This window comes from Coturnix japonica, chromosome 5 (assembly GCF_001577835.2).
Source record: "Coturnix japonica isolate 7356 chromosome 5, Coturnix japonica 2.1, whole genome shotgun sequence".
Classification (NCBI taxonomy): Eukaryota; Metazoa; Chordata; class Aves; order Galliformes; family Phasianidae; genus Coturnix; species Coturnix japonica.
In genome coordinates, this window is record NC_029520.1 from 20,884,664 (window position 1) to 20,912,052 (window position 27,389).

General features: G+C 40.2%; 1 protein-coding gene across 7 annotated transcripts in view; it reads left to right on the forward strand.

Moving 5' to 3' along the window:
* Window positions 1-27,389, forward strand: part of CKAP5 (cytoskeleton associated protein 5) — a 43,454-nt gene that overhangs the window by 614 nt on the left and 15,451 nt on the right. For 6 of the 7 annotated variants that reach the window (XM_015864477.2, XM_015864479.2, XM_015864476.1 and 3 more), the window contains exons 2-26: window positions 7,814-7,905; window positions 8,417-8,610; window positions 9,672-9,878; window positions 11,953-12,124; window positions 13,002-13,134; window positions 13,410-13,513; window positions 13,884-13,997; window positions 14,215-14,319; window positions 16,184-16,273; window positions 16,379-16,543; window positions 16,987-17,115; window positions 17,888-18,067; window positions 18,299-18,412; window positions 19,646-19,756; window positions 20,671-20,763; window positions 21,242-21,427; window positions 21,913-22,007; window positions 23,302-23,359; window positions 23,439-23,564; window positions 23,930-24,066; window positions 24,217-24,391; window positions 24,774-24,887; window positions 25,666-25,794; window positions 26,436-26,630; window positions 27,185-27,320. In XM_015864477.2, coding sequence (XP_015719963.1) covers window positions 7,849-7,905; window positions 8,417-8,610; window positions 9,672-9,878; window positions 11,953-12,124; window positions 13,002-13,134; window positions 13,410-13,513; window positions 13,884-13,997; window positions 14,215-14,319; window positions 16,184-16,273; window positions 16,379-16,543; window positions 16,987-17,115; window positions 17,888-18,067; window positions 18,299-18,412; window positions 19,646-19,756; window positions 20,671-20,763; window positions 21,242-21,427; window positions 21,913-22,007; window positions 23,302-23,359; window positions 23,439-23,564; window positions 23,930-24,066; window positions 24,217-24,391; window positions 24,774-24,887; window positions 25,666-25,794; window positions 26,436-26,630; window positions 27,185-27,320 — 3,319 coding nt within the window. In that variant the 5' untranslated portion in view covers window positions 7,814-7,848. Of the gene's footprint in view, window positions 1-2,903; window positions 2,947-7,813; window positions 7,906-8,416; window positions 8,611-9,671; window positions 9,879-11,952; window positions 12,125-13,001; window positions 13,135-13,409; window positions 13,514-13,883; window positions 13,998-14,214; window positions 14,320-16,183; window positions 16,274-16,378; window positions 16,544-16,986; window positions 17,116-17,887; window positions 18,068-18,298; window positions 18,413-19,645; window positions 19,757-20,670; window positions 20,764-21,241; window positions 21,428-21,912; window positions 22,008-23,301; window positions 23,360-23,438; window positions 23,565-23,929; window positions 24,067-24,216; window positions 24,392-24,773; window positions 24,888-25,665; window positions 25,795-26,435; window positions 26,631-27,184; window positions 27,321-27,389 lie in introns of those variants that run through there. The other variant, XM_015864478.2, reaches the window with a different exon arrangement.

A 27,389-nucleotide genomic window follows, 5' to 3' on the forward strand; every position in this document is an offset into this window, starting at 1 on the left:
TGGGATCCTCTATGTCCCTCGTCTGGGCATGCTGCCTGCTGAGCCCCTTTAAAAGGGGGGCTGGCAGGAGTGGGGAGCAGCACCATCCTCCTGTGTTGTGAGGCTCTGAGTCAGAGTCTCGTGATCCAGCTCCAGGCAGGAGCTTTCAGGTTGTTGTGTAGGGGGTTTTCCTCCTGAATCTGGAGCTTTGTCACTGAGTAGCAGGTGCCAGGGGATAGGAATTCTGTGCAGTACAAGCCAACCCTATCCCTGCTATTTAAAAAACAACAACAGAAGCTGCATGTCCCCCTAAACTCATGTGCTGTAACTCTCTATCGAATTTTAAGCATGTATCAGCGATTTAATTATCATAGGGTTTCCCCTTTTTGTTGTTGTTTCTTATTTTGGGTGTTGTACGATCCTATTGGAAGCTGTTCTCTGCCAACAAGAACAAGCCGTGTGAATGATCTCTAAGGTCCCTTCCAAACCCGCACGAAACTATGAAACTATGAAACTATGAATGTCAGGGTGCTGGGCTGCCGGCGATGGGAAGCCTTCCTCAGTTATTGCTCCTGTTGTGGGGGAAGAATGGCTACAGCCTTGTAGTGAATGTGGCTGTTAGCTTGAATTGTGGAGCTGGGTGCTCTCAGGTGCTGACTGAGACTCAAATGTTGAAGTGTTACAAAAGGCTGCTCACTACTGATACTCCCCGGCAGCACTAAGTCAGAAAGAAGAACGGTGATGTACAAAGCTGTCCTTATGGCTCTGATGCTTTTGCTGTCTAATACTGGATCGGTTAATTGCTTGAAGTTAGAATTTAGTTTGACTGTCTCCCCATGTTTGGCCTAATCTTTAAGCTGCTGGCTTTCTAGTTCTCCCCTGTTTAAAATGCATAGATGCATCTCCCTGCCCCCTTTAGGCAGCTGCCATGGGGTTACAGCTTTAAGGTACAGAGAGAAACTGATATATGAAAGCAGCCTCAACAAAAACAGACTGGTTCTAAATGAATTATTGTAGATGCGTTTATTGAAGGTAATCCTAAAGAATACAAAATTGGGATTATTAACCCAGGGAGCAGCTATGGGAAGGATTATTTGTTACATTGTGCAAAAATAGATGAATCTTGATATGAGAAGCACAAAGAACTCATTAATCACACACTGCTGGGCTTCCCGTTTGCTAGTTGTGCTGTTATAAACAAACAAAAGAACCAACTACGTGGTAAAGGGCTGTTATTTCTGATTGTCATATATATGTGACTTGAGTCTGTGTGGTCTGTATCCGTGCTGACTCTTGTCCTCTCCCTCATAACAGTTATGTAATGTGGGCCTGTATTCCAAACTCCTGGGCTGTGCAGCTGCTCATCTTGTCCTGATGTCTGGTAGAGCTGTGAGCTCTCATTTCCCCCTTGGCAGTTCCAAAACCTTGTTTCTAGCATACGTTAAGATTTGGTTTTCTCTCGCGTGTCTCTTCAGGTGATGAATTCCCAGCTGCAATTCACTTGGCACGTTGTGAGCTTTTTCAGTCAATCTTTCTTATTTTCCTTTGCTATTCTGAGTAATTATCTGCCTGCTTTGAGACTGCTGTTCACCCCCTTTGTAGGTCACTGATTCCATCGCAAACAGGGGATTCCTACATATGTTTTATGGAGTAGAGGTAAGTGTCTCTGAACGTGAAGGGTTTGATTTGAAGACTGTAGTGTGCAGGACATGGCACTTGAAGGACCCTTGTGAGGTGTCAATACATGCAGACCCTGTAACCAGGGATTGTCAGGTTAGTGGCCAGCAATTGATTCCCTCTTCTTCCCCCTTGCCATCTCCCCTCTGGTCCATTGTGTCTCTTTTTCTGCCTTTTTTAAAAGAAACACGTAGAAATGATGTTCTTTATGGACAACTTAGTGATGTAGCTTGAATGGCTTGTGAATTCCCTGCTGGAGCAGGATGGGATGAGGGCCACGTGCCCCTGAACAGCATGGCCGATTGCAGGCTGTGTGGCTAATAGAGCTGCTGCTGCCATGGGCTGCTCCTGCATCCTTCTTGTCACATCGGCATTGTGAACAGTAACGTGGGAAAACCTGGTACCTTTATGCTTAAATTCAACGTAGCCTCGTGCTAAGCAGCACTGCTGGGCCCTCTTTGAATAAATAGCCTCCCAAATTGAGCAAATACATGTTGTTTGAGGCTGTCTCTATGACAGCTCGCTTGCTGTGGACGTCAGAGGTTGGACAGCAGAAGTGGTGCTGTGTGTGTGCATTCCTCTGTGTTGTAGGGGTGAGGCTGAGCTGAATGGAAAGGAACTTCAATTATTCGGTGTGGCGCGGAGCAGCTGCCGCTGTGGCTGCTGCTCGTGTAGCTGAGATGATGTGTGAAGGAGCACAGGCTCGCATCGTGCATCTGACTCCCTCGGGAGGAGGCTGTCGGCACGGGGTTTCCACCATGGCAGCTCCTCCTGGGTCGCTATTGTCGCTAGGAGAGGCATCTCCGAATGTCAGCTGACGGCTGGATCGAGCCGATGAATCAGCGGTGCCGGGGCGCTGTCATAGCGCGGCGCGGTGCGGCGGGGCAGCTCGCTCTGGGGCCGTTCGGAAGGCGGCGGGCCTCGTTCCTGCTGACGGGCTGAGGGGCCGTGCCGCACGAGGGGACATGCCTGCCCCGTGCCCGCCCGTTTCGGCGTTGCCCTCCATTCCGCCGGCACGGGGCCGCGGTTGCCGAAGGCGATGACTCGCGAAGACGGCGGGCCCCGCCACCCGGCCCGCTGAGCGCCGCCGGTACCCCCAGCCCCGGGGAGCGCCCGGGGAAAAGGGGTCGCGGAGGCGGCCCCGGCGCTGCCCTGCCCGCCTTTGTTTGGCCCCGGCGCGGGCCGGCTCCCCGCCCAGGTGCCGCCGCGGAGCCCCGAGCCCCGCCCGCCGCCGGGGAGGCGCTTCCGCCGGGCCGGCCCCTCCGCCCGCCGCCGATCCGGCGCTGTCAGGTGAGCGGCGCGGGCTGAGCGGTGAGGAGAGGCCGGGCGGCCGTGTAAACAATGCCGGGCCTGCGGGGCCGCACGGCGCCGCGTGACGGGAACGGCCGCGGGCGGGGAGGGAGGAGCCGGGGAGCGGGAGCCGGGCACGGGGACTCGGGGAGGGCGGCGGGGCTTCCTTCTGGAACGTGCTGCGGGTGTGGGGAGGCCGCGGCGGCCCGGGGAGCTCCCGGTGCTTCCCGTGGGCTGTCTGCGTCGTCGGCAGCGCGGTCTCTCCTTTTAAGGAACATCTTGCCGGCTTCTGTGCGCCTGATGTCGGGCTGTTCCTTCAGGGATGGGGCAGTGCAGCCAGTGGGCGCTGCCCTGCTGCCGTGCCCCTGCACACAGTCGTGCCCCTGTGCTGCCCTGTTCTTCCCACCCTTCTCTACACCATAAGATCGGCTTCTCTCCAGGCTTACCTGTGCAGTAAGAAATCGCTCCTCGGTGGAAGCAAGAGGCTGGTTTATGTTGCGGTGTTTCTTGATTTGAGGCCACTGATTTCCATGCATTCAAGCTGCTTTCAGGGACTGTATTGGAACGTATTCCAGAGAACGTAGCTACCCCCCTTGTCAATAACTTGCTAGCTTTGACAGGTGAGAGAGAATGCAGTGCCATTTACTCTTGTGTGCCATTTCATTGCTGCTGGAGCTCAGAGAAGCTACCCCACAAAGTAGCCAGCAGCCTGCAAACAACTCCTTTTTGCCTTTTGTTTCTTGCATTTCTTATTATTCTGGGGCCCCCTGTCATCAAGAGCCTATGTGTTTCACATCTGGAGATTGAAAGTGCCATCTTCTAAAATCTTCGGAATTCCATCAGCATCAGATGGCCCTCTGAGTGGTGGTGCATCTGCATGAGCTTTTGAGCTCCTCGTTGCTGTGTCTGTCATCAAAAGACAGGTGGACTGAAACTGGGAGGCCTGCTGACAGCCTGACTGGAAGGTCTTCTGAGTCCTGCTTTTACCTCTTCAACTTCAGGAGTTTTAGCCGGACTTCAGCCTCCCTATGTTTAATTTACTGAAGCAGTTTACCGCGCTGTTTATTTTTGTTAGTTGATTAGGCCATGTTTTTTCAGTTCACATATTCTGCTGAATGCATCTGAGTGTTTAAAACAAACAAACAAAACCCCTATGCTGAGATTACTTGAATATTTTAAGCATTTTTCTGAGCTACATTATGCTGTAGCTAATGAGTTTTAATTAATGTAAAGGCTTAATTGGCAAGCGCTGTAGAACATGCTGGGCTGAACTTCTGAGACAGTGAAGCTTCACATGTTGAGAGGCAGAGACCCCAAACTGCTGTTAAACAAATAGAAATTCTTTCTGCTAGCAAAACATGGACCATCCTGGCACAGAGCTGTCTATGGAGAACTGTTGTCTCAACGCACATGAGAAGTGTGAAGATGTTGAAAGAACCCGCTCTAAGAACATTTCAAATGCAGTTCTGCTTGGAAATGGGCTGTCTTCAATAAGTTGTTCAGAGCTCACTCTTGGGTAAACCTCCTGAGAAGGCCACTTTGGCATCAAGCCTTTTGGTATTTTAAAAGCTATTCTTGCTCAGCAGTGATGCTTAATAGATGGAAGCGGGCGGAGATGAGTGGACAATTGGTATCAATAACCATCTGGTTTTTGTTTAGCACAAAATGGCTTCCTCCGCTGCATTCCCACTTCTTATGGGAGAACGGTCTGGAAAGTGAAGCTTCATGACAGTACGTAGTGAATCCATAATAAATGTGCTTTGAACTCACACATGTTTCAGGATATTTATGTCAAGAGGCTTTTTAGTGGTGCCCTTGTACAGTAAAACTGTAGGGTTGCTGCTGTTCAGCCCTTCCCAATTTTAGCCCAGAAAGCATTTATTTAGGAGCTGAGTAAGGAACTTTTCAGAGCAGCGTGTGCTTAATCCAAGTATTCCCTTACCATCCCTTTCACACGTTATCAATGCATTGATGATTTTTTTTTCCCCCTACAATTCATTAACAAATTCTCACTTTTACACTTGAACTTGTGTTGCGCTGTCCTATATATTTTTCTGCTCTTCCGTTGTCTCCCTTTGAAAGATATCCCGTTCTCTCCTTGCTGGTCTTCACTTTCTTCCTGCTCCATTGCATGAGTTTGCTGTGCCAAGAACTGTCAGGGAGGATTTGTTGTTCATCTCCATTGCAGATTGCTCAGCTGACTCGCTTTTGTAAATGTTTCATTGACCGCCTTAATAACAAGCCTCTCTCACAAAACTGATTTTGGTGGTTCAGTTGCTCCAGAGGCCCCGTTGTCTGGCTGCTAACAAAATGAGTGCTGTTACCCAAAGACTTATTAATCTGTTTGTTCGGAGTCTGTAAAATTAGTTGTGCTGACAAGTCAGCTATCTAGGTCAAACACTTCATTGCTGCGGATTCACTAGTTGTAATGCAATTTGGCTGTTATTGCAGCGTGAGCCTGCTCTCTATTTGGGTGTTGAGAAGTAATGAGAAGAGCTGAACGCGACTTTGGAAGGAAACTTCATTTTTAAAAAGCCTTTTTTTTGTCAAACGTGGGATATTTGAACATGCAGAATGCAGGAGCTTAATTGAAGGGAGAAACTACAGTGTGTCACTGTGCTGGAGGCGTGATGCAGACAGCTCAGGAGTTCAGGATTAGGGCGGGTGTGAACAGCGATGAAGATGGAGAGAATAGGTATCTAAAAGGGAGCTCCCCCCTCCGTGACCATGAAATACTTCCTGATAAACTGCCGGGTCCAAAGGGATTTGTAAGTTGTCATAGAGGACATATAATTTTATTACTATTTTTAGGTGCAAGATTCAGCGCAGGAGGCAACTGAACCCATTTTATAATTGGAAGTAATGATTGTAGCTCTTGCAACTAGAAATAGTTGGGAAACTGACTTGACCAGATTAGAGGGAAAAAAAGCAAGAGCGTGGCAGTTTTGCCCTCCCTGTCCCCCCATGTAAAAGTACCTCATGGTGCTGGGAAGGAAAATCCAGGATCCTCTTCTCCTTTGTGTGCTGTAGCAGTGGGATGTGCATGTCAGGGGTCACACTTTGGAGCATGAATGTTGTCTGAATGTAGAAGTAAAAAGCACTTGGAAATCTGTGATGTATCTGATGTCAGTGTTTGAGCTGGGGGCTGTGGGGAGGTTGTCACTATCCTGCAATAAGATTCTTCTTGTTAGAGCAGATTTCTGGAGCAAAGGAAATGCTCTTTTTTACTGCTTATACTGCCTTACTCCTTTTCCTGCTTTATCTGTGGTAATTCTTTTCCTTCTGTTGATTCCTTATGCTTTCCTCAAGAAAAGGATACAGCCAGGAACAGCTTGAATGTTGCCTCCGAATTTGTGATTAGGTTTGAAAATGACTTAAACAGAGTAATCTTAGTAAGAAGTTATTCCTGACAAGGGCTTGTGTGAGATTGGGGGAAAGCATTGTGCCTGTTTTTTGACTTGCTTCTGCACTGGTGAGGTCCTCCAGTGATTTCTATGCTGGTACATTAAGTTCTATACTGGTACATTAATTATTTCTAACACAAATGTAACTTATATTACACGGGACACAGCTTTGCTGGTATTTCTTAGCTGCCAGGCCGACTTGATTGATAAAGTCTGTTGTTGCAGCTGCATTCACACTAGGGCATTCCTGCATCCTTGACTAGGTGAGCTATTAAGAGAGCTTTTAACATAAAGGGAGCTTCATTTTTGCTTGTGGACTATTGCTAGCCTGCTTTCCCTATTGAATCAGCTGTTAGTGGCTGACAGATAGCTTTGGAGGACTTGCTTGTGTTAACTTACACCCATGAAATGATACTCCTAATTCTAGGATTTATTTTTCTGCAGAGAACCTCTGTATGTACTTCATATATGAAATGCTTTTATCTAAAAAGAATGCAGTTTTACTGGCATTGGCTGAATGTACATTATACATATTATGTTAGCATTGAGTATTTATACATCTAGTGGGATAAATTATTGGATGATGATGGCCACTAGTTCTTGAAATCTAACTCTGTTGTGTATGTATGTGAAATACTGTGCTGGAATGTGTTACTCCTTACCTGCTCTGATTTCATTTGCTTCTGTGGAGTTGTGAGCTGTCTCAGTGCTGCTGAGACTTGCATGTCTGAGATGATCATTGAGCCTGAGGTCTCATCTCTCATGCCCTAGTGGTCAATATTACTATTTTAATGAAGTGGGAGGGAGAAAACGCTTCTATGACCTTGAACAAGTAATAGTCGAGCCTACGTGAAGTAAGAAACTGGTCTCGGGATGACAGTTGCCAATTCTGGCTATTGTTAGAATTAGGGCATAAAGTGGCTATCTGGCAGAAATGGATTTTGTTAGTCTTGTAATACTGTTCATTTTAACTGCTCCGTTTGTGAAGTTATTAAAACAGCTGTCCTCACACTAATGTGATTGTTTTTCAACCCTGATGCATAGCACCTGCTGTAGAAAGCACATCAGTAAGCATCAGTTTTCTAGTGGTCATCAATACTCATTTCTTCTTAGATCCTTTATTGCATACGTTCTTCCTCAAGCTTAGACAAAGCTGTATACTGTGTGCCTCGTGTCAGCTTACTGAGACTTTACCAGATGGAAAATTGTGGTGTTGGAAGTATTACAAATGGAACTACTCTTCAGTGGCTTCTGTTAGCCTTCCAGAGTGGAGAGAGTTGCAGCCTAGTCTTAGTAGGTTGTATGTAAATACAACTGCAGGCTTGAAAGAGTGGGTTTCACATTAAATACAAGACGTGCTTTAGAGCTGTCTTTATTTTTTTATCTAATTTTTTGAGATGTGTTGCAAGTAGTACCTTGCTTATATTTTGTATGTGTGTTCTAATGTACCTCTGTGTCCTCAGGAATTGCTGTAACTGTGAAGAGAACCTGAATTACAATGGGGGATGACAGTGAGTGGATGAAATTACCCATCGATCAAAAGTGTGAACACAAGGTAGGATATACTTTTGGTCTTTGGGTTTGGCTTGCTGTGTGTCTGTGCTGTGATATTTCTATGATACTCCTGTACCTAATTATATCAAAGTTGGATAATTTTTATAGCATGGTAAAAGGTCTGAAACACTCAAGTAATGCTCATTAAGCAGGGTTCAGTTGCGTGATAACCTGGATGGCATAAGTTTGTGAGCTAGAAGATCAGTAGGCTTGCTCATGTGGATATATTACTCATCTGTAGCTGAAAGTACTGATGGGCGCACACCTACTCACCAGAGGTGGTTGCTAGAGCTGGTGGAGAACAGTGGAGAATAATGACATACCTCTTTCTGGGTGGTTGTTGACAGGAAAGCAGTGGGTATTTTGCACAGTGTTCTAATTGTTACTGGAGGGAAATCTTGCAGATGCCAGCTTGCTGAGTGCACTTACAGCTATGATTGAAGTACTTTGTGAGACTGGTGAGTTGAAGTCTGTATTAGCATGGCACTTAAATGTTTGACTACTTCTTCCAGCTGTGGAAAGCCAGACTAAATGGCTACGAAGAAGCCCTTAAGCTCTTCCAGAAGATTGATGATGAGAAGAGTCCTGAGTGGTCAAAATACCTTGGATTGGTAAAGAAATTTGTGACGGACTCCAATGCAGTGGCACAATTGAAAGGACTGGAAGCAGCACTTGCTTATGTTGAAAATGCTCACGTAGCTGGGAAGTAAGTAGCCTTTCCTTTATTAGTTAAGAGTTCTATGTCCCTCTATGAGAAAGTCTGTAGATAAAATGTGCGGGAGTTGTGAAGTTACAGTATTAAATGTTGAGAACAAGTTGCTTTCTGACTTATAAAACTTTCAGAGTAGTAGGTTTGTAGATGGTTTCCACGTACCTGTTAGTTTATCAGAAGTTGCTTACATAATGCTTAATGATGTTGAAGGTAAAGAGGGTGGTACAGATTTTGGAAATGGTAGAGAAGCAAAACAGTGAATTGGTGTTGTGAGCTGGCAGCCCTCCTCTTGCTTGGCTGGAGCAGTATATACAGGGAACATCTTTCCTGGGAGATATTCATGTAATTTATTTGTTGCATAAAATGTACTTATGTTTGTGGTGCTGTGTGCAATTTAATCCATCTAAATCTGCATACTCACCTACTTCTTCACAGGATGTTGCTACTATTAGCGTTATCTAGCCCCATGAAATAATGTGTTCTCCTGGGGGTGAAATGGCAGCTCTTAATTGACCTGATCCGTGCTTAGATATACTGGCCTTAAGTGACTTGATGTTTAAAAAAAATAAAAAATAAGCATTTAAAAACAAATAAATTAGAAGCTTATTTGAGAATCCTAACAGCATTTCCAGACCCCTTAGTTCACAAGTGGTGTGAATTGTTGAGTGTATTGGGAACTTTGGCATAATCCCAGCAAACTGTTTGTACACTGGTATTATATGTTACTATACTGTATGCAATTCCTGGAGATGATGAATTAATGTATGCTAATAGAGACCTTTTTGATATAGGGTCTTGTGTTCCTAATCTGGTGTAGTCTGGTATTAGGAACATGCCAAATAGTACTCAGTGTGAAGGAGTTCTATTGATTAAACTAGCGGGTAAAAATCACCTTTTACAGAAGGTTATAACCTTCAAAGTTAACTTAGAATTTAGTCTTTAAGACTGAGTTCTTGTCAATGTTTTAGATGATGTGTGTGCTTCTGCTGTGGCTAATGATGGTAAATAACCAGTTCACTTAAGTTTTCTAAAGGGAACTTTCTCTTGCCTTTCAGGACAACGGGAGAAGTAGCTTCTGGAGTTGTAAATAAAGTATTCAATCAGCCAAAAGCCAGAGCAAAGGAGCTGGGTGTAGATATATGTCTAATGTATATAGAAATTGAGAAAGGGGAGGCAGTACAGGAAGAATTGCTAAAAGGTCTCGACAACAAGAACCCAAAAATCATAGTTGCATGTATAGAGACACTGAGGAAAGCACTAAGGTAAGCTTTTATGTTTGGGACTATGGCACTTGTTTTGTTGTTGCTTTTTCCTCTCACTGCAGTAGTACATTTATCCATCTCTTGTTTTTTTTAGCAGGCTGTTTTTACTGAACTGATTATTTTTATGGTGATAACAGTTGTGAGAATATCACAACTCTTCTGAATAGCTAAGTTCAGTGATAGGAAAGTTGAAATTCGTTCTATTTTTTTTTTGCTGGTGGTGGTGGATTGTTTCAAGTTTTTCCTTGCTGATGTGTGCACCTTTGGTTGACTATATTGTTGCTTTGGTCTTTTTTAAATGCTCATTACCCCTATGTTTATTTTTAAGAGCTGTCCGTGTCAATTTCCATTGTCCATATAGAAATTTCTCTGTTAAGAACAGAAGCTGATAATAATCTCTAAAAACCAAAAGCTTATTTAAGATAGGGTATTGGGTTTCAGGATTAGAATCACAGAATTTGGTTGTGTTTGTTTCATTAAGTCAATTTCCTGCTGATAACTTTGGTATCAGTGAGGCCAGAAAACCTTTTCCTGCAAAAATAATAATAAAAAAGTAGCTCGTGTGAAAACACTGTAATACAGATGAAGGATACCTTTATGCTGGATGTTTGGTAGTGAATTTGCTGAAGTATGTGCCTAAATGGTTCTTCTTGCACTAAATGAGTGCTGTAAGCAATGATTTATTTTAGGTTCTGCTAAGTGTCCTACTTTTAAAAGCATATTTTACCTGGTTTAAATTCTTATCTGTTTAACAGTATGGTATAATTAGAAAATGGTGTAACCTTTCTCAATATCTTCCTACCAACTGTATTTATAAGACATACCTTCTTTATATGTAGTGTTTTATTATGCTTTAGATCTCTAGATCAGTTTATTTCATGGAGCTCTATTAGTCTTCCAATTTAGAATTATGCTTCCACAGTTTCTGCATTTGATAGCAAGGTTTTATGTATTGTTCCTAGGTGTGTAGTTTGAGTACATAACGCTTCCAGTGTTTTTTGTTTTATGCTGAAGTTTTTTTTATTCCTTGTGCTGTTACAAGAATTAGAAGAACAGTAGACACCAAGTTCTCATTCTCGATAGCCCCTTTGTCTAGTATGCCCCTTATTTCAACTGTGATGTAAAAACAAGCTTGTGCCATTCATTTGTTTGTATTCTATGATTGTTACTTCCAATACTGGAGTCTCTTTTGCATGCTTTATTACCTCACATTTCTCATAAAGTGAGACTTGTAATAAAGCTTCCAGCAGTTGAATTTTTAGAGCTTAGATATGCAACTTTCTGTTTCTTACTAGCTGGTTTTTACTAGCTTTTTCATGCAGTACTTAACTGAACAGAAACAGAAGTGTGACTAGAAAGTTTAATTTGGAGCTCTCAAGAAAGAAAAACGGTCCTCAATTGGTATTCTGTGGCTTCTGATGTGACTTATTTCAACTGTAGCAGTTTACTATTTGGATGGGTATCTTAAAAAAAAATGTGATATCCTTCAACGGTGGTTGAAAAATGTACTGTGTTAAGTTCAACAACATATAGGGAAGGTTGGCTGAGGAAACCTTTTCTGTGTTCTTTCAATTGCACACATTTTAGCACGTGTTATTTTTTGTGAGGATGACCCAGGCTTACTATAATTATCTACGTTCTACAAGTGGCAAAATGACTAATGCTTTTATTGCAGTTTGCCTCCAAGGATAGACAAAGGAGATTCTATTTATTCTGATTTATTTAAAGAAAAAAAAAAGTCATAAATTTCAGTCTAGGGATACTTTATTTTATCCCTTCTTGGCAAAAACAGATTTAGGCAATGGGTTGGATTAAAAGTTTTGAAGTAATTTTAGCAGAGGCCTGGTATTGTAATTCTGGTTGGCTTGGGGAAAGGAATTATGATTGGGGAAATATTCTTTTAATTGTGCAGTAGCTGAATGATATCATAAAAAGAAACAAGAATATGAATGTAGAATATTCTCTGCATGTAGTGAATGCACATCATGAGTTGGTGTTTAAAGTAAAAATAAATAAATCGCTTTTTGTGGCCCCTGCTTGGACTCTGATGCTATTCCACGTTTTTAACTTCCAGTGAATTTGGTTCAAAAATAATCTCACTGAAGCCAATCATCAAAGTATTGCCAAAACTGTTTGAGTCTCGCGAAAAGGCTGTTCGAGATGAAGCCAAACTCCTTGCTGTGGAGATCTACCGTTGGATAAGGGATGCTCTGAGACCTCCATTGCAGAACATAAATTCTGTTCAGGTATGTAGAACTGTCTGGTTAAAAAACTGTTTCTGCACACGTGTAAGCAGTGTGTCTGATCCTGTTCTATTTGGTCAAAGCTGGAATTTTCCATTAATGAGGCGTTATTCTTCAGTTCCCAGTAACAGGGCTGAAGACTTTGGTCCCTTGTTGTTTCTAAAGAGATAACAACAAAATGTTGTTTCTTTTGTACTGAATCTTGAGGAGGGCATTTAGACAAGTAGAGTAGTTTGTCACAAAGACCTAACCCAAGGGCAAATAATTAGTGGTGAAAAAAGACCCCCAATAGTGGGAGTGGTCAGGTCTGCATTTACAGTGTTTCTATGTCCTCATATGATTGTTCCACCTCAGGAAGTGTCATTGTGTTGTGGTAGATAGCTGGAACATTCCATTAATTTAAAACTTTTTAAATTACTAATCTTTCTTTCCTATCCACTTGTATTAATTTTGTTTGAGTGGAAAGCAGTAATTTTCTGGAGCAGGGCATAGCTTTTATTTTTTAAACTGCCTTTTCAAATGTAATTCAGCATGTTTGTTTTGTCTTAGCCTTGCTGTCTTCAGATATTAAAACTATTACAAGAATCTTTCTCCATGTTCAACTACTTGCATTTTAAACCTTTAGAGGCCTGGCCATTTTACAGTTTGTTCTGGAGTAGATTAGCATTTTTGGTTTTGTTGCTCAGCTACATGAGTACATCTGTTCAAAAGCTTCTGAGCAGTGAATGTGAAGAAGTCACTTCTTTTGCCACCAAAGAACTTAATATTTAGCAGTGTCTTAAACTTGTAGTGGGAAACCTCCAGTGCTTTCTGTAAGGTGTTGCTTGTCTGTGGTATGTACAAAATGTTGTGGATATTATGATTCTTTTTCCATTGGCAGCTAAAGGAACTGGAAGAAGAGTGGGTCAAAGTGTCGTCGGCTGCTCCTAAGCAGACCAGGTTTCTGCGTTCCCAACAAGAGCTGAAAGCAAAATTTGAGCAGCAGCAGGCAACTGGAGGAGATGGAGATGGAGGTAAACTGTCCCTTTACTCCACTGGGAGGATTATCATAGGTTTATAGAAAAATGCATTGAATTGTAAAGGGTCTTCTATTCAAAATGATATAAAACGTGGGATGCATTGCACCACAGGAGAATGTGGCTAGGGTAAGATCTTTACATGATAAAGTATCTATACTTTGGCATAGCAAGTTCACAGTTGGTGACACTGTTTTGTGAGTCTTAGACAGTAGTGTGGTTGAAATTGCATTTATCACATAGCTTGATGTTTTTCTTTATTCTGGTTGCAGGAGATGATGATGAGGAAGAAGCAGTACCACAAGTAGATGCATATGAGTTGCTTGAAGCTGTAGAAATCCTTTCAAAGCTTCCAAAGGACTTTTATGAGAAAATAGTAAGCATAAACTTTAATACCACTGGTTAATTCTGTGGCATGTGGAGCTAGTGAGTCTAAAGATGGACTTGCATTTTGCATCATAAACTACACTGCTGCATGGGTAATAACAGACTAGTGTAAGCAAATTATAGAATGTCATAAGTCTTAAATTTTGGTTTTTGCCATCAAGAAAGCTGTAATTCTAAGGAGCTGAGATACAGGCCTTTTCCAGGATGTATTTTGTGTTTCCCTGCAATTGATTTTGAGCTTTAGGGAAATCTTGGTTTTCTCAGAATAGAGTTGAGCTCTAAAATCTATGGTTTGTGGCAAATAAGATCCTGAAGGACTGTTTAGATTTATAGGTTAATCTCTGTGATTTGCTTTGCAGGAAGCAAAAAAGTGGCAGGAAAGGAAAGAAGCTCTAGAAGCTGTGGAAGTGCTGGTGAAAAATCCTAAGTTAGAATCAGGTGACTATGCAGACTTGGTGAAAGTTCTCAAAAAGGTAATGAAACACAGCATATGTGTATGCTTTAATAATTATTTTTTGTTATAACTTCTTTGTGTTGAAGTTTAAAAGTTTTAATTAAGGTAATGCTCAGTAGCATAAACTTCTTAGTTGGAACAGTGGTGGGAGTAACGTTATCTGTAGCCTACTGACTGTATTAAGGAATTTCTAAGTCTCTGAAGTTTTCCACCTTTCATTACTTTTTCCTTTTCAGGTTGTTGGAAAAGATACAAATGTTATGCTGGTTGCTTTAGCCGCCAAATGCCTTGCTGGTCTGGCTTCTGGCCTCCGAAAGAAATTTGGACAATATGCAGGACATGTAAGTAAGAGTATGTATGTTTTTTCCCTGTTTTTGCTGATGATGGACACCAGGAAGTATTGGGGAGTTTGTTTTTTCAGGGCTTGGTATTTATCAAAGATATATTTTTGTAGTATTGCAAATGCTTACATTCACCTTGATGGATTAAGAAGTGAAATCGCTTGCAGCTTAAGGTTAAAAGGACAATACTTATTCACATTCAGTGGTATAAAGCTTACTGGTGCAATGAATCTTGTGTACTAATACTACTCTTAATTAACCTTCCATAGGATGAACTTGATTTACATTGTCTCATGCTGGAGATACACCCACAGAAATGCACTTGTAGCACACAGAGATGGGAGAAACGTTTCTGAGCCTGAGGTCTACCTAGTAGTGCCTTTATGTGTAGTTATTGGTTTGGGTTTTGCTTGTTGTGTTGTCACCTGCTTTGAACAGCCAAAGTACTGAGACTTCTTTGGTACCAAAATGTTTGGGTGGTCTAGTTCAATGCTTTTCTCTCCTTTTGCAGCTCTTGTTTTAGCAGCAATAGTACTAGGAAAACTGTGAAAGTAGTTGTGTTTATCTCTCTTCTTTCTCGAGAGTCACTGTTGCTGTGTTCTTTATGCCACACAACTTTAGTTTTTCTTGGGATGCATAAGAGGATACATAAAGGAGAGCTGAGGATAAAGCTGAGGGAGGTGGAAAAATGATTTGTCTGGCAGCCTTTAATGTTATGTTTTATGGTGACTTGGTGAAGTTACTTTATATCATTGCTTCAAAGCCTTTGAGTCTCCTGATCTCTGGACAAAAGCTTGGGCAAAGATTATTTCATTCTGAAAGCTGCTTTCATTCTGAAAGTTCCTTATGAGGAACATGGTTATTTTTACTTACTTATTTTTAAGTGCCTAAGGCTTTGTGAACAGGGAATTGGCAAGGGTTAGCAACACAAAGATGCCACCTGAGCCATGGTCACTGTGTCATAATCGGTTGAGTGAGATCTTGTAGTCACATTCTGTGTAGAAAGAGGTATCTATAGGAAAACCTGTTTCCTATTATGCAAGAGCTTATACAAGTAACCAGATGGTGATATGCTTCCAAAAACACTGAAAGTATCCTGCTTTTCACAGCTAAAAGCTCTGCATGTCTTTAGTTAGACATAAGGATTTCTTTTGTTGTGTTACTAATGGTGAAGGTTATAGAGACCATAGTTAAGTGGAGCAGCTCATACTACCAGTACGTTGAAGAGTCAGCTATGTCTGGTTGACTGAAAAGCTGTACTGGGTGTAAACTGTGGAGAAGCTCCAATGTGGTGTGGTTTAATTATCAGGTGTGCTTTTTCAAGTTAATAAATCCAAAAATACCCTTCTTGGAAGGGATGCTAGTATAGGAGAGGTTCAGGCTTTCACTACTGGAGAGATAATGTTCTAGTCAAATAAGAGTGTCTTGGACAGTGCTGCTGAATGCTGTGAGGAATCTGGGAAATGGGACAATGTGTCTGTGTGTATATACATAAACCTTCTTGAATTCTTAAAAAAAAAAATAAATGAAAACACAGCACTCTACTGTGGAACTGTTTAATTTCCTGTCAGTGTCTTTGTATTCCACACCAGTAAATCCAGAATATTCACTTGTGAATTTATATACCTGCCTCTTCTTAGCTTTTCTATGTAACTGCTCAAAAATCTTTGTTAGTAGATTGAGTAGAAGGAAGTTCATGTTAGAGATAGCAGGATGAACTAGTGTATTCCAGGCTGCTGTATGTGCAGTGGTGCAGGAGTGATGCTAGTTTGCTTTGTTTCTTTGTGAAACATCAGGGAACAAATTTTCATGTTCTATACTAGGAAGAGTGGATTGACTTGGTTTCTTTTTATCTCTTCTACAGGTTGTTCCAACCATCTTAGAGAAATTTAAAGAGAAGAAACCTCAGGTAGTGCAAGCACTGCAGGAAGCCATTGATGCAATCTTTCTGACTGTAAGTGAAACACTGACAATTTCCCTATTGTCTGAGAATTGGTGTCCTTTTTCTATTTGCTTTTTTGTTCCTTTACTGAAAGCAATAACTTCTTTCTCACTGTAGACCACATTGCAAAACATAAGTGAAGATGTGTTGGCAGTGATGGACAACAAAAATCCAACAATTAAGCAGCAGACGTCCCTTTTCATTGCAAGAAGCTTCCGTCACTGCACACCTTCTACTCTGCCAAAAAGCCTGTTGAAACCTTTCTGTGCTGCACTTCTTAAGGTAAAAAGCCAGCAGGAATTAGTACTTCTCTGATATTGACTTGAAGTGTTGGTGCAAAGCATCAGATTGTTTTTGGGAGAAAGATGTCTGTTCCCTGGCTTCCAGAATGGAGATTTGAAAAGGATTGTGGTGTTTAAAGTTACTTGGAAACTATATGGTGTTTCAGTATTCCTTAAAGCTGAGGTGTTCTCCCTTCTCTTGCTGCGTGGGAGATCCAAGGATGGGGAGCTAAATGTATTTGAGAAACAGAGCAGATCAGGATATGAGAAAACAGAAGTAGATCATCTTCTTTCTTTCTATAATGGAATGGAATATTAAGTATTATGCTGTAGTGGTTGTAGGTTGTTTTTTAAGGTTGGAACAGGTTTATATGGAACATGGCTTTAAACATTTGTTTAGATGTGAGCTGCAAGCTTTGTAATGCACACTGTATTTCTTGGCAGCATATCAATGATTCTGCTCCTGAAGTAAGAGATGCTGGTTTTGAAGCACTAGGCACAGCACTGAAGGTTGCTGGAGAGAAAGCTGTGAATCCTTTTCTGGCAGATGTCGACAAGCTAAAGCTTGAACGGGTGAGTTTATGAAGTGCTCAATTTATTCATCTAAAATGCATTTTAGCGAAGAGGAGGAAAGGAGGCACTTTGGTCAATGATTTTCCACAGTTGTTTTGAAAACGTGTCTTCATCTACCGTTGGATCAGGAAGTCTGGAGAAAGTTTTTTTTAAAATTTCTTGTAAAATATTGAGTATTCTTTCTTTGACTCAATCTCTTAAGTGTATTGATACGCAAACACTGCAGCTCTCATTCTTAAATGCAATTGGCTTTAAGACTCTACTTGTGAACTGGTGTGATTTTTGTGTTTTTTTTCTTGTTCTTTTTGGTTGGTGGGTTGTTCTCCAAATGCTTCTTTCTCCATCTGAAACAAATCTCAGGGATTTAAGTCACAAAGGTGTGACCTAGTTCTATACTTTAAGATAGGATTTGATATTCAATCCATACTTCACTACACAAAGTCTTTGTGCTTTTGCATAAGTTAACAGGTTTGAATGATGACTTGATTATTGTGCTAAGAACTAGGCTTTAGAGCATCTGCATGTGGAAGGGGTTCCCTAAACTCTTCATACATGAGTGTGCTTCATTTTGAACTAAGAAAATGAACTGAGCGATATAACAAGAGTTAATGCTGTTGACTAGTTAGTTATCCTGTGTTACAGCAGTAATACTGAACTTTGTTGACTGAACAACTTAATGTTGTTTCTAGAATAGTAAAGTTGTAGTAATTAAAAAGACGCATTTCTTTTTTTTTTACGTTTTGTTCTATTTTCTTTTAAAACACTTTGTCAGATTAAAGAATGTGCTGAGAAGGTAGAACTGGCTTATGGAAAAAAGACTGGAGCTGCTGAGAAAAAAGAAAGCAAGCCTGTTGCTGGAAAGGCGCCTGCTCTTTCAGGGTCTGCTGGAGATAAAGAAATAAAAGACACAGCAGCCAAACCAGGACAACAGAAAAAAGCACCTGCTGTGAAAGTAAGAGTTTGTCAAGAGTTTACTGACAATTCTATTTGTTTGTCTGTGGTTGTACTGTCTTATAACTTGTTGATATTTTGAAGATTAAGCATAACCGCTACGGTACCAGAAGTATCTTCCAAATGCATATTTTGATGTCAGAATGCAGACATGTAGAAAAACAGCAGTTCACTTAGAATCTGATGAATTGGAGAGCTGTTTGATCTCTGCTAATTTGTGTTTTCTTTATAGCCTGGGGGCCCACCTAAGAAAGGCAAACCAGCTGCAGCTGCGGGTTCAGGAGGTGCTGGGGCTAAAGGCAAGAAGGGTCCTGAGACCAAAGAGATAGCTGAATCGGAGCTCTCGGTGAGTGTCTTGCTTTTATCCAAAATAAAGTGCCTTATGTAAATAGTTAACCAGTTCTTCAGCTACTACATTTTTTCACTGAGGTGTTTTTCTTGGTAAGGAATAGCAGTGCATTTAAATAGAATTCATAACTAGCAAAATGGATGTTTGATATACTTGGGCAAATATGCGCTTATTGTATTGGCTGGTTTTGGAACCAGGTCATAAAAGCAATAAATGTTATCAGGCTAATGTAATGATCAGTGTCATGTGGTTACTGAATTAGAAGCAGATGTAGAAGGCAGAGAAAGGTAGAGATAACTACTTACATTGTAATTAAGGATGTATGATTTTCTGTCTGGCATTAAAAGCTTGAAAACATGGTGTTCTGGAGTTCAATGTATTCTGCTTCAGATTTCAAGCTAATAATAAACTACATCAGGTTTCTTACACACTGCTCATAGTTGGGCGTGGGTCAAGAATGCATTGAAAATCTGAGTCATGTAGTTTGTATACATATGGATTAGATGTGTTGTTTCTACTTAAGAAAAAAGAAAAACATCCTTTTCCCTTCCATAATCTTCCATTAGATTAGTTTGCCTCGTTCCCCCTTTATGGGTCAAACAGTAAAAAAAAAAGGTTTAAGTTCTGACTTGCTCCTTTATGAAATCTATTTGCAATTATTTGAGTTGTTGGCTACCTTTAGGGATTGTCCTTCAGCATGAGTACTTTCCATTGTATGTACATGTATTATATATGGCACAAAATGAGGATACAGTTCTGGAGAGTAATACAGATAACAGATGCAAAGGAAGTTTCTGCTTTGTTTTCTCTTCAAAAATAACTTAAATTCATTCCATTAAGACAGATGTGGAAGATGTCTTCTCCTGTATACCTTTACCCCCTCAATAACTGCTATGAAACCTAGGCTTCATACAAAATTATCTTATGTATTTCAGTTTATCTCTGTTTAAGTAAAAGTTACCTGGCACCATTTTTGACTGTGCTACTTAAACTTTTCAGAGATTGTTTTTCTGACGTGTGGTTTAGCAGCTTCCTAAATTTGTGAGCCCCTAAGTTGTAATCTGTACAAAGTCTTTCAACCTGCAACAGAACTCTTTCATTTTATGGTAAATTTTGTAAATGCATCCAAGAGCAGGAGTTGTTCCAGTGCATGTTATGCCCTTAGATGTGTTCTCCTTATTACCACAAAATCCTTTGGGATGTTTTATCTTTATTCTGATCTGTATGCAGATAGAAGTTTGTGAGGAGAAAGCTGCTGCTGTCCTTCCAGCTTCTTGTATCCAGCAGCTGGACAGTGGTAACTGGAAAGAGAGACTTGCCTCCATGGAGGAGTTTCAGAAGGTGAGTTTGCAACAACTGATAAAAAGAGAAATGGGGTAGAAGAAAGCAAGAAATAATTTCTTCAGCTTGTTTTAGGCTTGTTAGCTCTCATTTAAAAAGACATACCAGAGTAGACTGCTGCTGTATGTCAGTATGTCAGCTGTTTGAGGTGGGTTAAACAATACTTGCAAAATACAAAGAGCTTACATGGTTTAAATTAACTCTTAATCCATAACTATGGTGCAGTGACCTTTTTAATTTTATGTTTTTGTGAGAAGTATTTGTACATGGATTGAGGATGCATGCAGGTCTATTAAAAATACAGAGCAATTGTGAAGCTGATCTCAAGAACAGCTAGATTTAAACACGTTTTGCAATGATTTGTACAGAAACACTTGCAAGTCCCCATTGATCACATTTTAAGCGGCAACTGATCATAACATTAACGTTTCAATCGGTAAATAGTTGATGCTTGAAACTTAGGACACCAGTATTAGTATTCATAACTGGTAATGAGAACTTCATGTAGTTACAAACATGTAAATATGATGCACTCACAAAAACTGGAATGTGAAGCCTGGTTTTTCTTGCTGTGGTATCTGTCTTAAAACCTTTGAGAGTTCGCATTCAAAAAGCAATCAGCTGTTAATGTACAAGTAGCTCATACTACTGTATTGCAGTTGCTCTTGAGCTGTAATATTTTAGTGGAAGTGTTGACTAACTGAAATTATGAAACTATTACTGAAATGGGTCTTAAAGTGAGGCTGTTGACGTAAATTCTTATGCTAAGAATTTCTGCGAGTCAGTCTAATATTAAGAAAACGTCTACATGACAGTTCAGGTAATTTCCATTTGTGTGGATGTTTGGTTTTTGTTTGATTGGGTATTTTTGTACCATTTGTGACCTTTTGGCTAACTTGACATTTATCCTTGAGGCTGTTGAACTTATGGAGAGAAGTGAAATGCCTTGCCAAGCCCTAGTAAGAATGCTGGCCAAGAAACCTGGTTGGAAGGAAACAAACTTTCAGGTAATACATCTTTACTGAAGTAAGTAACAGTTTGTTTTTATTACTTAATGTAAGCTGCTTTTCCAACTGAAAAAGGGCCCTAACTGTACATATATTATATTCTCGTTTGGATGTAGAGGTAACTGTGGATGCTGTACTAAGAGAATAAACTCTCAAAATCAGGTGTTCTTTTTGTGCTTCCAGTTGAGGCTTCAGGAGACACTTGAATGTGTCTAGATGTATAAAGGTGTGTTGGTGTATATGTATGTATAGTTATAGATAAATTCTAAATGCTAATAGTGGTTTCTCAGTATTACTGCCAGTATTAAAATGTGTATCCACAACTTATGTTCAGACAAATGCATGTGCGTACTTGAGAACACACACAGTTTAATAGAAAAAAATACAATTTGTATTTTTACATTGAAGACATATATACTTTTTAGAGGTCTAAAATATGTAAAAATGAGTGACTTCCTTGCTGTTATGAATGTTCCAGGTGATGCAGATGAAACTGCATATAGTTGCATTGATTGCACAGAAAGGAAACTTCTCCAAGACTTCTGCACAGGTTGTATTGGATGGTCTTGTAGACAAGGTTGGTGATGTGAAATGTGGGAACAATGCAAAAGAAGCCATGACAGCGATAGCTGAGGCATGTCAACTGCCATGGACTGCTGAGCAGGTGAGTGAATAGCAAAAGTATTCCTCTGGTAAAGACAGAAATGTGTTCTTTCAATTCAGGGAATAAGTCTTCAATCTTCATGAGTTTTTTGTTGTTTTGTTTTCTTGTGCTGCACAGCAGTGATTTGTTTGAAGGTACCTCATGAGTTAGCTGCTAAATGCATCAAATAATGAGTAATAAATAGGTACCTTTCTGAAATATTGTTTTTTTAAAAAAAAAGCATTTGTAAAAAAGTGTTCGGGGGGGGAGGGGAAGAAAAACTACTTGCACATTTCTGTAATATAGATAATCTCTGGAAACCTTTTTTGTACTTTAAGTTCTGATTTACTTCAGCTGTAATTACGTTATGCTATGGTGATGCAACAAATTTTGCCTTGTTACACACAGCTCAGTTGATTTATTTGCAATAGCCTGTTTTTTGCAGGTATTATCTCTCATTTATGTACAATAGCTCTTTGTCACCTGGCTTTACTTTTCTGTTTCAGGTTGTGGCTACGGCTTTCTCTCAAAAGAACCCTAAAAATCAGTCAGAAACTTTGAACTGGCTCTCAAATGCAATTAAAGAGTTTGGCTTTTCTGGGTATGTCTTTCAAGAGAAACTTGAGTTTAAGTGTTTCTTGTTTTGGGCTGAAGATTTGTTCTTTCTCAAGAGTGCGAGTACACAGAACTTTTAGTTCTCTCAGCTCTGATATTGACTTTATTAGCTGCTCTTCCACTTCTAAATATGTGAACAAAAGTATCTGACAAGAGTAGTAAGGTTGCATCCTTTGTTAAAAGATCCTTTTTCATTAGGACTTTTCTGAAGAGCCTTAATCCACATATAGGAGTGGGATGAGTGATAGTTTTGATGCATCCATGCTGTGACACATCACTACATAGTTCTGTTTGGCATAGTATGGAGGAATACGTACTGGGATGCTTATTTTTTTCCTCATTGGGTATATTTTTAGGGTGATGTTTTAGCCAACACAATCAGTATTGCTTCTGGTTCTGGATGGGGGTGGAAAATAGGTTCTTCATTAGAATCAGTATATAATGCTCCTTAGTTTTTCAGCACCTATCTCCTAGCTGAACTCTGTTATGTGTATACAGTAATGAACCATTCACTTATGAGAATAAATTTCTAATTGGAGGATCAGCAAGCAAATGCTAATTTATTTGATTGCTTAGGCAGTTACTTTGACTGTCTGAATTGTTTAACAGTCATGAAACAGGTGGTTGCATTAATAAGTCTTGGAAGCTTTTTTCAGTAGCACTTGATATTAAGACAAAAATTCCCTGAGAAGTGTGTATTTCTGCCAGAGTAATGTATGAATTGAGATGATAGTAGAATGGTGGTGTTTGAAACCTTACAAAAGAAGCTTCCATGTTGGCCCATCTGTTTTCTGTTGCTGTGCTGTGGTGGTATAGAGGATTCAGTAATCTAAACCTTTCTTCTTTATCTTGTGAATTACTCTTTCTGAAATTTGGACCTTTTTCAGCAAGATCCTGGTACAAGTGAACAAAAATTACTTTTTATTATGTAGCCACATTTCAAGTGCTTAAAATAGTACTAGAACTAGACTTGTTCCTTTGGATTTCAGTACTAGCAATCACAGGACTGTAGTAACTTAAACTCCACCACTCTAATAAATAGTCTTTGATTTTAACTATCTTAGATTTACTGTGTTGCCTTTCATAGCAGGTTATTCCCAAAATTGATCTATGCAATTAGTTAAGGTTGTGATGTGCAAATATTTCCTGCGTTTTGGTGATTTGTATTCATCTGTTTGTTCTCATTGCATTTATTTTAGTCTTTAATATACTATGATTTTGTTTTTTGCTTTGTCTTTTTGTTTGAATTGTACTCATGAGAATATGGTTTCTTTCCACAGACTGAATGTCAAAGCTTTTATCAGTAATGTGAAGACAGCTCTTGCTGCAACTAACCCAGTAAGAAAATTTATTTTAATCTAGAATTTTGATCAGTCCTTAATGTGAAGACTGAATGCTTTTATCATCTCTCCATCAGGCTGTAAGGACTTCTGCCATTACCTTGCTGGGAGTCATGTATCTTTATGTGGGACCTCCTTTGCGAATGTTTTTTGAGGATGAGAAGCCAGCTCTTCTCTCTCAGATAGATGCAGAATTTGAAAAGGTATGAAGTGTAGCATTCTTAATACCAAGTGTCATTAAAACTACTTGGTAACAGCGGTAGTTGGAATGTGTACTAATGCTGTGCATCTATTCTTAGAATTTATTTTAAGTGAACCAGAGTTTTGAAGATAGCAGCTGCTTTGGTGAGCTAAGTGCCTTGTGCCTATCTATGCCAGTGTTTCTTTTTTCCTATGACAGATTTCAAAAGCTCCTGTGTTTGGTTGTTTTTTTGTTGTTTTTTTTTTTTTTTTGGAGTATCATGTTTTAAAGTATTTTACACTGCAGTAGTATATTTGTGTTGTGCAACTGCCTTTACTTTTAATCTCAGACTCTAAAATAGCCCTTGTAAATTTTTGTTGCTTGCAGATGCAAGGACAGACAGCACCAGCCCCAACTCGTGGCATTTCCAGGCACAATGGAGGAAGTGGGGATGATGGTGAGGAAGAGGAACAGGAAGAGGTTGGGAATGATGTTGTGGATCTTCTGCCAAGAACAGATATTGGGTGCGTTTATCTTCTACAACTTGAAGACATTTGCACTGCAATTCGAAGCTTAACTGACATGCTCTCTAAGCGTAAATTGTTTTTATTAAAGCACTCTAATCTTAAAGGCGTGTAACTAAATGGACTTCTTACTTTTCCTATCTTGTACAGTGATAAGATCACAGCTGAGCTAGTGGCTAAGATTGGAGACAAAAACTGGAAGATCCGAAAGGAAGGTCTAGATGAAGTGACGAGCATCATTAATGATGCCAAGTTCATACAGCCCAACATAGGAGAGCTTCCTGCTGCCTTGAAGAGTCGACTCAATGACTCCAATAAAATCTTGGTATGTTATTTGAAAACTTATTTCAGCTATTTCCAGTTTGGAAATGAGAAATAGTTTATGGCTGAGAGCTGTTGCAATGTCATGAAATCATGTGTTTGAAACCAGTGGAGTGGATATTTCCAGATGATATGCTTGCCTGTTTTTATTAGTGTTTGTCTTTGCTTTGTATTAATGGAAAAAACCCTTCAAAAAAAAAAAAAAAAGGAAAATCTATGTAGGTCATCCTACAAGTAACGCACCCTGTTTTAGTTTCCATATGTCACTAAGCAGGCATTCTGAAGTAAAAGTCAATGTATAGTTATGTTAACTGTCCCCATGTGACTTGGAATTTTGCACATATGATTGTAACTGTGGCTTATTGAAAGACTTTGTTTATATGCAGGTGCAACAAACACTGAGCATTCTTCAGCAGCTGGCAACAGCAATGGGCCCCAATATCAAACAGCATGTGAAAAATTTGGGCATTCCTGTCATTACAGTCCTTGGGGACAGTAAGGTAAGATGCTCAATACCTTTCTCCTTTTTTTGCCTTTCACTGCCTAAGATAAGCCAGTGAATGACTTACTGTTTGCTTTTGAGATGTGGATGGTAATTAACGCTTTGGAAGCTTATGCAAGTAGTGATGGTGGTTTTTTGGAGAGGGGTTGTTCTTGCTTAAATGATGATTTATTATCCAAATAAAGTGTCTTTGGTATGCATTCTGCATGAAATATATTCTACTGCTTGTGAATAACTGGAATTGGGGTCATAATTCATCTCACAAATGGAAACACAACGACTTTATGTATACATGATTCTCAGAATGAAAATACACTACTTAACCAAGAAAACCTTACTGACTTTAAAGTTGCTTGTAGAACACTTCTTTTAGTGTATCAGTGTGAATTCCAGTGTGCACTGTTGTCTTGTTCTGTGACTGAGTGGGAAGCTTCTAACGTGTAGGCAGAAATATGACACTGACTGATACCAAAGCTTGTATAATGCCAGTGTTGAGCTTGTCAAGATACTGTGTCAAATCAAAGCTAGGACCATGGGAAAGAACTATTTGGAGCAACTGGAGAGAGGGAGGCTTGAGAAGATGCTAACGATTTGTGCCAGAATTCACAGGCAATCATCAGAGGTGACATTTCAGATGGTATTGATAAAATAGGATTCTGAATCCTATGTTTCTTGAGCAGTGAATGAGAACACATTTTAAGACATGGCATAGAATCTCCTGTTGTAATTTTCTGACCCTTCTTTAGGATTATTCTTAAATCTTGTTATTGCTACAGAATAACGTTCGTGCTGCTGCACTAGCAACTGTGAATGCCTGGGCTGAACAAACTGGCATGAAAGAGTGGCTGGAAGGAGAAGACCTATCTGAGGAGCTCAAGAAAGAAAATCCTTTCCTAAGACAAGAGGTAGGCTTCTCTTAACTTCTTTGTGTGTATCTACTCAAAATAACCTTTTTTTGCTATGGACTATGTTATGTAACATCAGATTGCTTATACAAAACAACTGTTATATGAGTAAACAAGGAGCAAGTCTGTGTTCTTGCTGTCAAAACTGTTAAACTTCACAGGGCTAATGAGCTGTCCCCCAGTGTGATAGCTGTAACTTAAATTTCAGTGCCTCTGAAAATGGAGGTTTTGCCTTTTTTGGTAACTGTTTTGCTTTCCCTTAAATTAACACAATAGTGATGAAGACCAGAACAGAACTGGAGGTGTGTTAGTATATTGAGGTTAATGAAGTACAACTTGCTAATCAGCTGGACTACCTAGTTCTGAAACTCCTGTGTTACAGAAGGAAACAGCCCACACTCTTGCCTGACCAGGCTCCAAGTTTTAAATAGCTGCCTGTTCAAATACTGTACTCAGTGTTTGTTGGTAGTTTTTAATTGTTGATACTTCATTTATGTTGTTTAAGAGTATGTTTGTCTAAACATAGTTTTTTCCTTCTTTATATAGTTGTGTAAAGGATTGCTGTTCATGCTCTTGTGGCTTGTGTTAGATGTTCCAAATATCAATGATTGCTTATTGAAAAATATTTTTTAAACTTTTAGCTTCTTGGTTGGTTGGCTGACAAGTTGCCTACCCTCCGCTCTGTTCCTTCTGACCTGCTCTTATGTGTGCCTCACCTCTACTCCTGCCTTGAAGATCGAAATGGGGATGTGCGTAAAAAGGCACAGGATGCCCTGCCATTCTTTATGATGCATCTTGGCTTTGAGAAGATGGCAAAAGCCACCGGCAAGCTGAAGGTATTGCTGTGACTAAGAGTGGATAAGTTAAATTGTTAGGTTCGTGATGTTTTTGGTCATGAAAAAGTTTGCCTGCACTGAACATCAGGGGGCTGAAAATAAGGTCAGGAGACACAGTTTTCTGTACTTCAGGAAGACCATGGCCACAAATGATCTGTCACTGTAGAGCTTGTTATTTATTCAGTGTCTGTTTTTCTGAAAGAAATCTGTTTGCTTGTAGCTTACCAGTTATGGTCTAACTGTATGCTTTTGAACACATACTTCAAAGATGGCTTACTCATACAATTACTTATAGAGTTCTCCAGTAACTTCATAGGACTGCTCAGCTGGGACAGACTGCAAGTTCATGTTTCATATAGATCTTTCAGAAATAAACTAAGGGCAAAGTGTCCCATCTCAGAATGGGAATATCTGAAAGTATGGATGTTCTAAGTGTTGTGGAAGATGCTTACTAGAGAATATTCTGCTTCGAAGTACTGTTGTTTTTCTTGTCTGTGGATGGATTGAAACAGTAATCCTTCTGTATCTGTTGTTTTGTTTCCCCTGCTCTGCAGCCTACTTCCAAAGACCAGGTACTGGCCATGCTTGAAAAAGCCAAAGCCAACATGCCAGCCAAACCAGCTCCTCCTGCTAAAGCATCCTCCAGAGCAGGAGGTGGAGCAGCTCCAGCCAAATTCCAACCTGCCTCAGGTAACCTCTCAAGTTCTGGGAAATAACTGAAAAAAAAAAAAAGGAGGGGGTTGGTTTACATTCCCCTAA